Source organism: Haliotis rubra, unplaced genomic scaffold (assembly GCF_003918875.1).
Source record: "Haliotis rubra isolate DU_JTF1 unplaced genomic scaffold, ASM391887v1 Scf343, whole genome shotgun sequence".
Lineage (NCBI taxonomy): Eukaryota > Metazoa > Mollusca > Gastropoda > Lepetellida > Haliotidae > Haliotis > Haliotis rubra.
Window position 1 is genome coordinate 540,646 of NW_025767017.1, and position 17,435 is coordinate 558,080.

At 41.0% G+C, this 17,435-nt stretch overlaps 1 protein-coding gene across 1 annotated transcript in view; it reads left to right on the top strand.

Annotated features, from left to right (window-relative positions):
- The window catches only part of LOC124284724 (kinesin-like protein KIF3A), a 29,617-nt gene extending 12,543 nt beyond the window's left edge, over positions 1-17,074 (top strand). Inside the window, 11 exon segments of the mRNA XM_046720829.1 lie at positions 269-466; positions 627-805; positions 971-982; positions 1,466-1,545; positions 7,595-7,751; positions 8,386-8,566; positions 9,334-9,444; positions 10,954-11,079; positions 12,343-12,465; positions 13,393-13,526; positions 14,143-17,074. Of these exon segments, the coding sequence (XP_046576785.1) occupies positions 269-466; positions 627-805; positions 971-982; positions 1,466-1,545; positions 7,595-7,751; positions 8,386-8,566; positions 9,334-9,444; positions 10,954-11,079; positions 12,343-12,465; positions 13,393-13,526; positions 14,143-14,182 (1,341 nt within the window). The 3' untranslated portion in view covers positions 14,183-17,074.
- Positions 17,075-17,435: the final 361 nt, after the last annotated feature.

The following is a 17,435-nucleotide window of genomic DNA, read 5'->3' on the forward strand; positions in this document are numbered from 1 at the left end:
GAAAGCAGTGCAAATGTTTGATGATTATTTCGTGATTATTTATATGAACTGACGTAATACTTCTTAATTTTGTGTTTCTAACCGAAGTTGTCCAAGAATGTTAAACCTTTTGAACATAACATTGACATCGTCACAAGATAGACGTAGAGACTCAGACTAGGCAAGGGAGGTAATTCATTGTTTTACCACATTATCTCCCTTAGTATTTCACACAACACGCAATTTCTACATTTGAATCCTGATGTATGAAGTGTATTATCATTTTCAGGGTTCTGAGAGACAGTCCAAAACAGGCGCCACTGGTCAGCGCCTGAAGGAGGCTACGAAGATCAACCTGTCTCTTTCCACTCTGGGAAATGTTATTTCTGCACTTGTAGATGGAAAGAGTAGTCACATCCCCTACAGGAACTCCAAACTGACACGACTACTCCAGGATTCTCTCGGAGGAAACTCAAAAACTGTCATGGTATGTCCCAGTCCTGTTACAATTCACTCGCATATTCGGTGTAGCAGGATGACCGCACAGCCGATGACTACACAGACAGTGTTTAAATGACTGGTACTGTACATGTCATGAATTTTCTTAAATCCAAACAAACTTTTTTTCAAACCGAACTGTCTTGCAGGTGGCCAACATCGGCCCAGCTGACTACAACTATGATGAGAGTATCAGCACCCTCAGATATGCCAACAGAGCCAAGAACATCAAGAACAGAGCCAAGATCAATGAAGATCCCAAGGATGCATTGCTGAGACAGTTCCAGAAGGAGATTGATGAACTACGTAAACAGCTGGAGGATGGTAGGCTGCTGTTTATTCTCTGAGGATTTAATGTGATATGAATCTTGAACTGGCTCGTTTAATTACTTGTTATATCAGACTTAGTTTCATTTGTTTCTATTGCCACAATCTTGACAATTGAATTGATGCTCACTTCATCAACCTCATGTTTGTCTGGCGTAAACCTCAGAGAATATGTTGGGTGCCAAGATTTGTTTGTGTTGCTCTATGCTATTTTGTAGTGCTGGAACGATTGATCAGTAATCAGTCAATTGATTGATCTTGCTTGTGTCAGCAATGAACTTGGGAGACTAATCGATATGTATAAAAGCTGAAAAATAACATTAAACTTCAGAAAGTTTCTTTTTGTTTGTTTCCTGTCTCATAAAACTGCATTGTAAACAACTCTCGTGTGTGTCTCAGTGTAAAGTATCCTCGATTGTCTTGATCGTGCTCTTTATCGATTGATGTTACGATTGTGTCCCGTTATTGCCCACATGGGTTTGTGATGGGATTTATGATTACAATCGATTATTGATCGATTACTCAGCTCCGATAATCAATCTGATTATTGCGATAACCAGCACTAATATTTTGCGGTGTACGGCATACACTACGACATACACTCACCAGCTAGCTGTCACAGAGTATAATTCATTGGTCGGCAGGTGTGACAGATGAGGAGGGGGGAAAGTGAGGATGATTCGGAGGACGATGACGGGGAGCCTAGTGAAGGAGGAACAAGGCGAAGGCGGAAGAAGAGAGGTATGTTTTCCTATCTTCATTATTACATCATATTCATATTTCGGCCGATCTGGTCAGCGCAAAGAAGCTCAAGTGGCCTAATTGTATAGGGTCCATCAGTTTAAAGTGCTGATTTTCAATTATTTAGACTTGTGATTAAGCTGAAACTGTTTTCTTCACTGAATTACTGTCCGAACAAAAGTTAGACAAATCTCTCATGTAATTTAACTTAAATTTGTTTCATCTTCCTGCAATGATGATCTCAAACCTATAGGCTCCGAAAGCTCAGATGGTGAAAGTATGTGTGGATACCACGATCATCCAGATGACATTGTTCAGACAAAACCGCCTCCGTGGTGTAGTGGTTAGAGCGTCCGCCCGGAGAGCGGAAGGTCGCGGGTTCGATCCCCGACCGCGTCATACCAAAAGATGCTAAAATATGGTACTTGTTGGTCCCTGCCTGACGCTTGGCATTAGTGGGTACAACAAGGCCTGGTCGGCTCGGAGTCAGTATAATGTGTCTGAGTGGGGTATTCATGTTTCACTGCGGCATGGTATCTCAGTGGACTAGCACTATAAAACCAGCTTCAGTCTGGGCTAGTACAAGCAGCCGCACATACACATACACACACATGCACGTCGTCTAATGAGCGAAATATTCTTAAGCACGACGATAAACCCAATTTCACCTCACCTTGTTCAGACAAATACTCTCAGAAGTTGTTTGCACATGCTGCAGTTACAATATGCAATTTTGATGTGCCAGTTACAATTTTGGGCTGAAAATTTCACTTTTAGTTTACACTTTCCACTTGCAGACAAGGAACAAATTGCATTTACACAGAAACCAGCTTTGCACCCAAAACATTACCCTGACTTTCTGAAAAGATTGAGTTTATAAGTATCAACTGATGAATTTGTACCAGTGAAACGACATGTTTCTCTTAATTCTCTTAATGAAAATGTTCAATTTAAAACCTGCCACATGCTACTGTTGACATAGGTAACGTTAACATGTTAACATTAAATTACACTTTTATACTTTGTTAACTACTCCAAAGCTTTGACTGGGGTTGGTATCTCAAAGTAATGGTTACAATGAATGCCAGGTCTCTCATATGTGTAGGATTATTTGTAGTTCATATTTATTCTGTTACCATGGTAACACCCTTTTATCTACTTGTCCATGCTGCTCAGGTGGAGATGCAAGTGAGTATTTACACAGGAATGTCTCCAGTTTAGATGGCATGAGGGATGGTTTGGTGACGTGTAAATATCGTAGATTTATTCAACCATTAAAGTGCATGTAGTTTCAGTTGGGACATGTACAATGGCATTCTCTTCCCACAGAGGTTACTTGTCATGTCTTCCTACGAACCTCTGTTCTTATACGGCCATATTTCCCGGTTCTCGTAAAATCCCCTAGCGGCAAAAGATCGCAACACGAATTATCTCCCTTCTTTCTATCCAATCAGAACACGTGTTACATCGACTTAGATCCAACTTGACTAACACAAGCAAATGTGGGGCCACAAATATCCCCCATCTGCCGGGGACTTGTGTTGATATTTCACACAAGACGTTTAATGGCTAGCTTGTCCGTTGTCAACGAGGGTGATGGAGACGCCACTGATCCGCCATAACATGACTGAGTTCTGTCTAGAAGAAACGTTTGCGCATTGCGCAGGGGAAGAGGTATATTTTTCTCGAAGCATACGGAAATTACCGAGGCCTTGCAAATGATCACTTTTGAAACAACGTCGCTGATTGCACAACTAAATCTGATTGCCTCCAATCACGAGTCTTGAACGCTCACACCATGAAAGGGCCGTATTAGAACAGAGGTTACGTAGGAAGATATGACAGAAGTAACCTCTGTGGGAAGAGAATGGTACAATGGAGAAAGTATGTTGAAAATATTAGCTGTTTGGTACACAGATTTTGGTGAAGTGCTGTCTTTTTTACAATGAGAATCAATTCGTTTGTGTTAACCTGATGTATACAAGCTTCATATGAAGTAGTTTGAATGTCATATTATAGAAAATAACAACATAACATTTGACCATTTGGTGGATTGTTGATGAACAACATTTTCTGTTTCACTGCCTTGAGAGTGAAGTTTGTTTGCCTTTGAAGAAAAAACTACAAAATGAATTTTCTCTTTCATTACATTTTCTGAAAAAAAGGATGAGAATGTAATAGTTTATTGTAGCCTCATGTGTAGGAGTTTATTTATGATTGTGATGGGTGTGTGTTTGGTAGTGTCTGTTCTGTGGATAGAAAGTATTGTGTTCACACTTTGGGAGGTGGTTCTGATAAGATGTACTTCTGTTAGACATCAAATATATCTGTTTTGCATTGTGTTGTGTGAATTAGATTAATGTTTTATCATTCAGTAAAGGATAAGCATGGTCAGATTCCCAAGGTATCCCATACATCAGTGCCCATAGAGTAACGCCACACATTCCCAGACCTTAAGGCCTATGGGATGATTGCATGTCTCAATGCCTGCTCATGCCGGGGTGATTATCTCCCTTGTAACATTACATGTGTCATATTGTAGAGCATCATCACTACTTTGTGGGTGTATATATACCCTGTATCTTCCATCACCTGTCATACTGGGCCAATATGAGGTGTTGTGGTATCATGAGTCCTTGTTTTCCACTAATGATCCCTTCCCCATGGGTGGACTTTGTGTGAACCCTGCCACCGCCAAAAATTGAAGCACTTTGTGGAGAAAATACCACTATGCTGTGAAACATGTAGGCATACTAGTATATTGCCCCGGCTATTTTCCACATAATTCCCCTGGACATTTCTCTCCCCCACAATTTGCCTAGCAAGGAAATGATCCATGGGTCATGGGTAGTTGGCCAGGGAGAGGGGAATAGGTCTCATCCACTGGATCTAAGACATTTCTTGATTCTTTGGTTAATACTAGCAGCAACACTGCAATTTTTCTTTATGTATTGTCAGCTGATGGAGGAACATAGGTGTATACAAACCCATGAAGTATTGAAGATGGCTGTAGAGTAGTTGACACATTTCATGGTCCCCTTGACAACATGATTTGGGGAATCAGGGATAGAATAGGTCCCCAGCAACCTGTACTGGTCCTGCTGTAGGGATTCAGGGTTAGAATAGGTCCCCAGCAGCCTGTGCTGGTCCTACTGTGGGGAATCAGGGTTAGAATAGATGCCCAGCAACCTGTGCTGGTCCTACGGTGGGGATTCAGGGTTAGAATAGGTTAACAGCAACCTGCGCTGGTCCTACTGTGGGGGTTCAGGGATAGAATAGGTCCCCACTAACCTGTGCTGGTCCTGCTGTGGGGATTCACGGATAGAATAGGTCCCCAGCAACCTGTGCTGGTCCTACTGTGGGGATTCAGGGTTAGAATAGATCCCAGCAACCTGTGCTGATTCTAAGAGTAACTAAATTATTCAGGATTGTCAGACTCAGTGACTTGGGTGATAGCCTGTCCTCACACTCCAATGGGATCAATGCTCTCAGTATCAATCACTGTATTTTCTAGCCATACAAACAAACCTGATGACTTTTTCTGGAGCTTTTTAGGCTTCAGTCACAGCATTGAAAAGAGGTTCTCTTATTTATTCTACTTGGAATAAGAACTGCCATCAGTAGTCCATGTTACTGTAAATGCTTCCGGAATGTGAATAATATGTAATTGATGACATTTCCCACTTTTACAGAAAGACGAGGAGATCAACGTGTCCCATTGTGGTCCTAGTTTCTCTTCATGATGTGTGCGTAACAGCAATCTAAGCATACACTGTGTTGAAAGGAAGTCAGTCTAAAAAGATTTAGAAGTTGTAATTTTGTTAGCTAACTGTAATTTTTTTCATTTCACTAACGCCAGTAGCTGCTGTCACCTTTCGGTCATTGGCCTCGATTCAGCTTAATAGTTGATCATATATGTATGTGGTTGTCTGGCTGTAGGTGGGCAAGAAGCTGCCCAAGCGAGAAGATGGTGGAGATCCAGGCCCCTGATCGAGCAGGACCGGCCGGGCTGCTGGAGTCAAAGAAAGACATGGCCCATATATGTCAAAGTGAAGATAACTGGCAGAAGAAAGAGCTCTGAGCTCAAGAAATACCAGTGAGTCCGACAGCCCCTCTTCTGCGCCCGGAAATGACGATTCCCCTTACTTCGATTTCTTTTAGTGGATCCTATCATGTTCATTTCGGATGGTTGTCAGACATTTTGGATAAGATTGTGCCCTTTAACCCAAGCTGGACACGCGGATTCGGAGGTTCTGATTGAAAATGGGTGAGTTCAAAAGGCAGATTAGGTGGCTAATCAGACTGAACTGATAATGTGTCTATCCCAACTATGTAGATATATGGAAATCATTAGATAAACAAATGTCTTAGGCTGAGAAATAAACAAATGCTTAGGCTGAGAAATAAGGACTGGATCATCTTTTTTTCTACCCTCATAGGCATACTTATGTCTCGAATACATCGATAAGTCGAATTTATTACTTGGTCCCCAGCGATTCGACTCATCGGGATTTGACTGTAGGTGTATACAAACCCATGATGTATTGATGATGGTTGTAGAGTAGTTGACACATTTCATGGTCCCCTTGACAACATGATTTGGGGATTCAGGGTTAGAATAGATCCCAGCAACCTGTGCTGGTCCTGCTGTGGGGATTCAGGGTTAGAATAGGTCGCCAGCAACATGTACTGGTCCTGCTGTGGGGATTCAGGGTTAGAATAGATCCCCAGCAACATGTACTGGTCCTACTGTGGGGATTCAGGGTTAGAATAGGTCCCCAGCAACCCGTGCTGGTCCTACTGTGGGGATTCAGGGTTAAAATAGGTCCCCAGTAACCTGTGCTGGTCCTACTGTGGGGATTCAGGGTTAGAATAGGTCCCCAGCAACCTGTACTGGTCCTGCTGTGGGGATTCAGGGTTAGAATAGGTCGCCAGTAACCTGTACTGGTCCTGCTGTGGGGATTCAGGGTTAGAATAGGTCCCCAGCAACCCGTGCTGGTCCTACTGTGGGGATTCAGGGTTAAAATAGGTCCCCAGTAACCTGTGCTGGTCCTACTGTGGGGATTCAGGGTTAGAATAGGTCCCCAGTAACCTGTACTGGTCCTGCTGTGGGGATTCAGGCTTAGAATAGGTCCCAAGCAACCTGTGCTGGTCCTACTGTGGGGATTCAGGGTTAGAATAGATCCCCAGCAACATGTGCTGGTCCTACTGTAGCAGCTATGCTGCTCCTTCACTGTGGAACAGTCTTCGCATAACCATCAAAACAGCAACCTCCCTCATTGAAGACCCATCTTTTCAGGAAATATTACGAGTGACTTCTACAATTGCTGCATTTATTTAGCTGTACACATGGGGCACCATGAACATACACTAGTGTGTAGAAACGGCGCCATACAAATGGACATTATATTATTATTATTATTATTACTGTTGGGATTCAGGGTTAGAATAGGTCCCCAGCAACCTGTGCTGGTCCTACTGTGGGGATTCAGGGTTAGAATAGATCCCAGCAACCTGTGCTGATTCTAAGAGTAACTAAATTATTCAGGATTGTCAGACTCAGTGACTTGGGTGATAGCCTGTCCTCACACTCCAATGGGATCAATGCTCTCAGTATCAATCACTGTATTTTCTAGCCATACAAACAAACCTGATGACTTTTTCTGGAGCTTTTTAGGCTTCAGTCACAGCATTGAAAAGAGGTTCTCTTATTTATTCTACTTGGAATAAGAACTGCCATCAGTAGTCCATGTTACTTAAATGCTTCGGAATGAATAATATGTATTGATGACATTCCCATTTTACAGAAAGAAGAGAGATCAACGTGTCCCATTGTGTTCTAGTTTTCTTTCATGATGTGCTAAATACAAAGCATGTACATGTGTTGAAAGGAGTAGTTGAAGTCTTTAAAAGATTTATCTGCTTTTGTAATTTTTGTTAGCTAACTGTAATTTTTTTCATTTCACTCATACGCTAGTATCCTGTCACATTGGTTGTGGCCTCGATTCAGCGAATAGTTGATATATATGTATGTGGTTGTCTGCTGTAGGTGGCAAGAAGCTGTCCAAGGAGAAGATGGTGGAGATCCAGGCCCGCATCGAGCAGGACCGTCGGCTGCTGGAGTCAAAGAAAGACATGGCCGAGGAGGAGAGGAACAAAGTGAAGATGGACCTGGAGAAGAAAGAGTCTGAGCTCAAGAAATACCAGTGAGTCCACAGCTTGTTGAAATGACAGATTCCCTTACTGATTTCTAGTGATCCTATCATGTTCATTGATGGTTGTCAGACATTTTGGATAAGATTGTGCCCATAACCTGCTGACACGTGATTCGAGGTTCTGATTGAAAATATATTTGTGGGTATTTCTGGTTAGAATAACAGGTGGTTTAATGGAGTGACAGTTGATAATGTGTCTATCCCAACTATGTAGATCGATGCTCATGCTGTTGATCACTGGATTGTCTGGTTGGTCCAGATTCGATTATTTACAGACCGCCACCATAGCTGGAATAGTGCTGAGTGCGGCGTTAAACAACAAACAATCAACTCATTCAAATGATAATGTGTCATTGTACCCTGAGGATGTGGATTGTTGTTCATAATGTCAGTCACTGGTTTGTTGGGTCCACACTGGTATAGGGTATGCCATCAACAATAATAATATTAAGTCAACCTCTCAGGGGAAATATAAGTCTTGCTTGTTTGCCTGAAGAAGTCATCCCAAACTGATGAGGGAACTTAGTTTGGAATCTTGGATAACTTTTGTGGTGTACCCATTCTTAAGTTTTGACTATTTTCTAATGAAGCTTTAAAATGAATTTCTTGTCTGTCTGTCTGACAGAGAAGAGCAGGACCAGCTAACCCAGAAACTGTCAGCCATTGAGAAGAAGATCATCGTTGGTGGGGAAAACCTGCTGGAGAAGGCCGAGGAGCAAGAGCGTCTCCTCGAAGAGAGTGCCCGGGAACTGGATGAGAGGAAGGAGGCTGAGGACACCCTGCGTAAGCAGCTGGAGGAGAAGGAGGTGAGAGGAAGCTTCTGCTGCAGTAACTTATGGTGCTCATTTTGGAGCACTGACATCCCTTCTAATATGAATCATTAGCGTTTTTTAGGCTTTAGTCCATTGTGATCACAAATTGGGCAAGTGTCTTTGATTATGGTGTAAATGTTGGTAAGTCAAGAGGGTACAGTGAATACAGTCTTCTACCACCAAATGGGCAGCTTGGCTTGTAAAACTTGGATCCTCCCCAGGAAGTTCAGAATGATGCATGCCCTGCACTGATCTGTTGACTGGTGTAATGAGGTGTGTAGTCTGACACTAACCTTATGCTAAATAGCTTCGTGCCCGCTGACTGTGGCCAGCAAATCTTCTGTCCCTGAAATATCCTATCAATACTGATTTCTGAAATTTTAGCAGAAATGGTTTTATGCACCCCTTGCTGATCAGAATATAAAAGTTATCCGTTTCTGTAGATCAATATTGTGTATTCAGTATTTCAAGACTATTTCACACACAGTAAGTAAGTCTGTCAGGAAGGGGCCATTCATTATTTATGGCTGGTTGGTGGGAGCTTTTGATGATTTGGGGAGGGGGGGAAGATCAGCAATTTTGTCCATAAAGTAATATTTTTTTAAATTGATTTTGTACATGACATGCAGGGGGGGTCGCTAACTTTGTGCATAAATTTTTTTGGGAGGGTGTCATTCACATTGTACATGCTTCTCCATAAAAATCATCATCATCCCCCAATAAATTATGAACGGTCCCTAATGAGATGGTTTATGTTACAGCAAGAGCGGCTGGACATCGAGGAGAAGTACTCCAACCTCCAGGAGGAGGCACAGGGCAAGTCTCGCAAGCTGAAGAAAGTCTGGACCATGTTAATGCAGGCCAAGTCAGAGGTCGGTCATTATCTGGAAAGTCATCAGCCTTAACATCATGTGTTAACTTTCACTTTATTGTGAAAATAAATCGTGATGTTTCACCATTTCTTGTCACCTTTCCTTAACAGAATGTCAAGTGTGTTGTGTGTAATGTGTGTCTGTGGTGAGGTTTTGTAATACTTAATGTGTGTATTATGTAATGTGAGTGTTGATATGGTGTGTGTGTGTTTGCGTGTGTCAGTGTAATACAGTCAGGCCGCGGTCCTCGTTAATCCCGAATCCACCGACTTCCGAACGCTACTCACTGGGCACCAAATCATCTCCCTGTATATTGTATATAATTGACACCTCGTTAATCCGATGATTCAGTTTCCGCCTCCGAACGCTGGTCAGTCGGAACGGATTGGACTAATTACGTTGTAAACAGCTGCGTTAATCCAAACGATTGAAGTTGACCGCGCTGCTGACTGGTCCACCCAAAGTGACACGTTGTTTGTTTAGCGACTTAGCGACTCGGACACATGCTTCGGCAGCGGGTCCACAATAACATTGTCAAAGAGCAAAAGTAACGATGTTTCGAGGAATTCATTAAATAAATTCAGTAAACTAATGAATAAAATCAACAAAATATATACATGAAGCAGTTTTGTAACAGGTCATAACCCACCCACGACACGTCCAATAAGTTCCATAATTTACGTGATAGGTAGCGCATTTTGCTTAATATGTTCAAAATAGCATTATTTTACCCAAAACCTTCATCTAAATCTAAAAGTTTTCGTTTACCAGGACGGTATCCATTACCGTAATATGATTGGCTGCCTTAGGTCACGTGTCTGATTTTGACCAATCACGGCCCTTATAGCAGACTGTAGTGAAAAAGCGTCATGAGAAACCAATTTGTATCCAATAAAATCGCTTCTTACAACTGTGAAAATACTCGCAAGGGTTCAGTGATGTTGTTCATGTTCCAGAGCTTTAACGATACCGACATCAAATGATTCGGCCTCCCATGTTATTCATAACGATGCTTTGAAAACGCAGGTATTTTCCGTTGTTATGTCATGTTACCGAGCCGGAATCCGCATGATATCGGGAAATAGGCGACCATACATATTATTTAAGAAATCTTTTTATAATAATTTTTCTGATGACGTAAAATGAAAATATAAAAGAAAAAGGCACGGGCATGTTATGACATGTCACAAATGGAAAAAAATCGCCATAGTTTTTGCTTCTTTCGTGGTTTATCTGGACGTTATAAATGTAAGCTTGCATTTTCATTCAAAAATAATTTTATTTAAGTTGTAGTTGTATCAAGGGGACGTAACTCGGTGCATATACTGTGGTTTCAGCAGTACGAACGTTTCACTATCCGAACGGGTTTTTTTAAAAACCAAAGTGTTCGTATTAACGAGGTGTGACTGTACATAATGTGTGTGTGTGTGTGTGTGTGTGTGTGTGATTTATGTAATATGTTTGTGTGTAACATGAAATGTATGTGTAATGTTTGTGCGTGTGTTTCAGCTGGCAGACATGCAGCAGGAACACCAGAGGGAGATGGAAGGACTCCTGGAAAATGTCCGCCAACTGAGTCGAGAACTCAAACTTCACATGACCATCATCGACAGCTTTATCCCAGCCGAATACCAGGTCAGCAGCCTTCATTGGTGATACTGTTATAGTGCTTGTGGTTGTATTGATCTTTCACTGATTGCAGCAATATTCCAGCTACCGTATATGACCGTCTATAAGAAGACCCCATGGATAAGACGACCCCCAAACTTGACCCTTAAAATCAGTGTCAAAATGGTATGTTTCGTGCATATGTCGATCCCCCGCGATGGGGTCCTAATTGCGGCAAACACAGACCACAGACAACTGGCAGTTACCAATAATTATAACTTTGGTCCACATTATTCAAAGAATTCACGGTCATATATATTGTGTCTTCTCATGGATCGAAACGAAGTGTAGTTGACAGAAAATGCATAATATATTTTGCTTCTCTAAATATCATATTTATTGTAGCAACAAACTGGCTTGCTTATTTTACCCCATTCAACAATCACGAACTGATTACCGCCTCGTTTTCTATTGACTGCTAGTTTACAGTTACATCGGTAAAAATGTGTGAATTTAAATGGCTTCCGTATTTTACCCCATTCCATGTGCTTACCATGTTCATGAGGGTCCGTATAACGTTAGTGTTGATTATATAAATTTTATAAAAAACTGTAAATAAAATTACACAATGCTAGGATGTATTTCTTTGGGTTAAATAATAGTATTCTGTATTATATTTTACTGACGACTGCGTCAGAATTCATCCCGTTATATTATTGTGCATGTTTGAACTTGTTCGCCAGGAAAGCGTGTGCACAGCTGATTGCTATTGCAGTCATATGTATTAGGCTAGCATGTAAATAATCCATTCAGGAGCAGACAACCAGTGGTTGATGTTATGAACACACAATAGTCAACTACAAGCAGTCAGTCACGGAACATAACCGCCAGTGCTTGGGACATACTGTTGTTGTTTGTTTGTTTGTTGTTTGATGCTGCACTCAGCAGTTTTCCAGCTGTATGGCAGCAGTCTGGACCAAACAATACAGTGATTGACATCATGAGCATCGATCTACGCAATTGGGATACGATGATAATCAGATATGTGTCAACCAAGTCAGCAAGCCAGACCACCCGATCCCGTTAGTCACCTCTTACAACAAGCATGGGTTGCTGAAGACCATTTTTAACAGATTTTCATGAGTATACTGTTTGTAGAGCCACACTCCCACTATCATTACACCTCCATGTAAGGAAAATTGTTATATGACATCTTCCTGTAAAATCAAGTCTTGGGATAAGAAAATCCACAGGGACAGATAATCCATACTTTGATTTTTTTTCTTTCAGGAAATGATAGAGCAGCACGTCCATTGGAACGATGACATTGGCGAGTGGCAGCTGCGGTGTGTGGCCTACACCGGCAACAACATGAGAAAACAGACACCACAGCCAGAGAAGGAGAAGGAAAAGGTCAGTAGTGCTAGCTATCTGTGGGGCGTAGTGCTACAGCTGGCAGTCTTGTTGGACAGGAACAGGGATGGCAATTTTCCGCTGATCTGCATATTTCCGCAGATGTTATTTAGATTGTTCAATAGTGAATCGTCTAAATCCATTGAGAAACCCTCAAAACTCGATGACACAATATTAAGTTTGCCACTAAAAATAGATTTTCCTGTTGCCATCCCTGCAGGAATGGGAGGACGTAGTGTGAGGTGAAGTGAGGTGAAATTGGGTTTAACGTCGTGCTTGAAAATATTCCGCTCATATGACGACATGCATGCGTGTGTATGTGTATGTGCGGCTGCTTGTACTAGCCCAGACTTAAGCTGGTTTTATAGTGCTAGTCCACTGAGATACCATGCCGCAGTGAAGCATGAATACCCCACTCAGACACATTATACTGACTCTGAGCTGACCAGTCCTTGTTGTACCCATTAATGCCGAGCGCCAGGCAGGGACCAACAAGTACCATATTTTAACGTCTTTTGGTATGACACGGTCGGGGATCGAACCCGCGACCTTCCGCTCTCCGGGCGGACGCTCTAACCACTATACCACGGAGGCGGTCGAGGATGTAATGTACTTAGCCTAAGTTATCAATAATGAACTCAGCAAAAGAACACATTGCAAGATGGATGATGTGGTTAGAATATGTGACAGTATATGGAGCTGGATTACGTCAGTATTTGTATATATTGGGATGAACACATACTAACTATAAACAAACTCATGTACATGTCAACAACAGTTTTGTTTCTCTAGATATCCAAATAGTGAACTAGACAGACAATATGCACTGTAAATATGTGACATACATACCTACCAGCCATGTGGACGTTCGTCCATACCAAATACTGCACAAGGTATCCATTGACTGACAATCTTCTGTGACTACAGTTCCAGGAAGTGGACTTGTCCCACGTGTATCTCGCCTACACAGCAGAAGGTGCTGCAGAGGCCATGAGGCCAAAAACTGCAAGATCTAAATCTGGAAGACCCAAAACTGCCAACAGGCCAAAAAGTTCAAAGAAGTAAGTAATGGATAAAAAATTCAAGAGATGGTATGATCATCATTGGTTTGAAACCAAGATTCCCTGACTTCATCCTAGGATTGTGTACACCATAGCTGAGGGGTTTGACTGGAGAGGCAGACGTCTACTTTCTGAACCCGTTTGGGCTTTCTTCCCATGATGAACAGGCATGATATGGCTGAAATACTGTCCAAAGCTGTGTCAGGGTGCTTGGTAGCCTAATGGTTTAAGTGTTTGCTCATCATGCTTGAGGTATGGGTTCATGTCCCTAAAGGGTACCCTGTGTGAAACCCACCCTGGTGTCACTAGCTGTAGTATTGCTAGAATATTGGGTCAATCTCACTCAATGACACTTCAAGTCATGCACTTCATGCTGTTTGTCTAATAATGAGCAAAATGAATTAACTAAATATCGGGAATAGTCTAGTAAATGTCAATATGGTACATGGCAATGAATACCCTGTGCCCAACAATATCTGTACTTTACTGAGAAAGTGTAATCCCAATTATAACATGTTACATTTGACCACTGTCTAAGATGGCATTATTTTCAGAATATAACTGCACCTCCTGTTCTAAAGCATTGGTTTTACATTAGACTAACTTTCCATTGCAGGAAGCGAAAGGAAAACGAACTGGAGACATTGCTCCAGTGACTATTGTCAGGGGCATTCGCCCTGGCTGTGTTCAAGGCAGTGTTGCTATGGGAACAGTTCCAGGAGAATGCCTTTAGCCACAGTTCTGGCGCACTGAAACCCACCAGCCAGACTGCAGTACACATGGAACAGCGGTTCCTGACGCGGCTGGATCTCCATGACAACACCTCTGGCCAATGTTTACTGTGATAACTTGCTTACGTCATGCACCAGTCATCAAATCACCAGAACATCTTCATGTTGTCCGATTCCGTTGTGGCATTTATCCATATACCTTTTTTATGACTTTTAACTTACGACTGTGTATGTAGCTATGATAAAAGACAAGACTGATTACAGTCTGTGTCTAGAACCTGAGGCTCACTGTCTTAAATTGTTAACTAAAGTGATAACAAAATAATGTTAATGTTAACAAAATTACAACCATATGTCTGCATGCATCTATACCACCCAACCAATGAGGTGTTGTAGCATTGTATTTCAAAGGTCAAGGTCATGTTTGAAGTTGTTATGAAACATGGTTGGAACATCCATGACCAGTTTTAGTCACACTTTGATTTGTACAATCCTTAGGTACATTAAGATGTTCAAGTGATGATTTTCATTGTCCTCAAAGGACTGGAAGTACATGGTTGTCTTTTGACACTTAAGCTTTGAGGAAATGATACTCACTTGACTGTTGTTGTTTTTTAAAGTATTTGAAAACCACTCTAGTTTCCCAGCAGAGTGGCTTGCAAAGTGAAATGGTTCTGATCCAGACTTCAGAAATATTTCAGGTGTTGCACTGCTGATCTGTAAACATTGGAGGCAAACATTTGCAAATTATCTCCCCTTTGCCATCATGTGACATGCACGTTTGGCCTGAGTATGTTTCTTGTTTCAATGAACTCAACACTAGCTCTGACGGCTACCAAGGAAACGAGAACGAGATTCACGTGTAGATGAGCATAGTTGATGATTATCATGAACATATCCTTGTGATAAATATCTTTCATTTCTGTCAGGGATTAAGTCCCATTTTCACTAACTTACTCCCTCTAGGATATCACTTTATTAACCTTGAAAATGTTTTGGGGGTTGTTTTTTTCTGTTCAGTATTAAATATTATCTGCTATTCAGTATTAAAGATTATCTCAGTTGAAAGATCTGAATTAGTGTCTCATGATCTACAGGAACTCAGCTGCACATTTGAGTAATAGAAAGGTGTGAGGAGCATGTGATGTGTTACCATGGTTACACAGGGACTGGATCAATATGGTTATTTAACTTCCTTGTTATGCACACTGTTCACATGGGTAGATGTAGTTTTCTCAACAGCTTTCACCTTGGAAATTGTTGTTTTACAGATCTGTTGTAAATGGCAGTTATATCAATTATTTTTGTTTGTACATTTTGAAAGCATAACTTGTTATAGAAATAAACTTTGTGTTAATGAATTATTTTGAATTCAAAATTCTGATTTGATTCAGCTGTCTCAAGTAATAATGAAATTCCTTTGTTATCATGTTTACTATCTGATGACAGACATATTGTACTTGTAGTATTTCTGCAATAGGAATGCTTCATTTGAACAACAGAAACATCACTTCGAATCCATTTCTATATCAAAATTAAGATTCGTGTGTCATTATTATGAGAGAATTTCAAATATATTCTAATGGCGTTACAAAAATGATGTATTAGGTAGAATACATATTTGCATGCCATCAGAATGACGAGAATTTAGAACAGATTCTAATCTGTTAATGTTGGTGCAAAAATGTCACATTATTCATAGTGTTGATGCCTGATTAATATGATATGAATTTCTGTGGTTTAGGCAATGTTAAGTCAACTGCAACTCTTGGTTTTCTGGCACCTGATGAAAGCAATAGTTGAACTAATTTATTAGTAATATCCTACTGGCCTACTGAGCCTTTTTAATTGATTCCTGAAGCAAGGTGCCAGTTTGCTCCTGATGTGTATGATGCTGTCCAAGTTGTCAAGGGTCCAAAGGACCAGGGTCCCAATCCACCACATGTTCGTAATGTTACGACCTATCGTAACACTATAACTTATCACAGGCATATGAATGGTATAGAGCTACAAACATTTTGTTGCTCAGGCCCCAGTACAATAAACAACCTACAGGTCCTGTTGGATCTCAACTGGATGCAGTGGAGCTTAAATCATTGTTTCAAATGGTTTACTTCATCGTAGTAATATATGATAAAGTTCATAATGGTAAACTGCAGAGGTCAGTTTGTAACAGGTAAACCTTTCACCTTTTCCAGATGGTATTTTAAACACATTCAGTGGTCCCAAAAACAAGTAAACATGTGGAATTAGTACGAGAAACCAATAAAGAACGTAAAACCTTTAATTGCTGATTTCATATACCATACAAACCTACACAGCTTTGATCATTCCCCCAAATGGGGCCGTAGGTAAAGCATGTGCTTGTCACGCTGAAGACTAGGGTTCGAATCCTCATTTGGGTACAATGTGTGAAGCCCATTTCTGGTGTCCCCGCCATATTGATGGAATATTGCTAAAAGCGGTGTAAAACCAAACTCACTCATCCCCCAAATTACCATTAATTTTACTTTTACTCGTTTCATAATAAAGTACTAGACATGGACAAGTGTTGTGTCAAATGTCATAAGATCCAATGTGTTTTTACTGTATTTGTGTGATGTTTCTCTTGTTTAGAGCTGAGATGTGTGATAATGTACCTTTCCTGTTACTTCGGGGACTCTATTTAGTTGTTCATGTTTTACCATGCAATGTATACTGTGTCAATCACTCATCGTCTCATTTTTACCTTTGTATATATGTGAAATCAATTGTAGATAATCCATAATTTATTTGTAAGTTATCAAAAAGATAAAGAGCAAGAATTATACTTAAAAATTGTTTGATGTTGTCTGTCTGGCAGCCACCAAAGTCCACATGCACTCACTGAACATGAACTACACGAGTCAAAAGAAATTAAGGAATGTTCTCACTCATGGCCACTTTACTTGGAGTGGTGAATATTGGAATCCTGGTGTGGAAACAACAGCAAAAGTAAGGAAACACAAAATGGTATGTGGTCCCTTGGAGAAGACACTCCATCACTTTGATGATGGAAGAAAGCAATCAGAAGTACCTGATTAGTTTAGGTACAAGTGCAAAATTCCTTTGACCTGTTGGCCCTGAGTAAGGAAACGGGTAATACAACATATATTATTCCTGTCTGTGCCATCAGTTTATTTCCTGCTGAAGTCTCTGC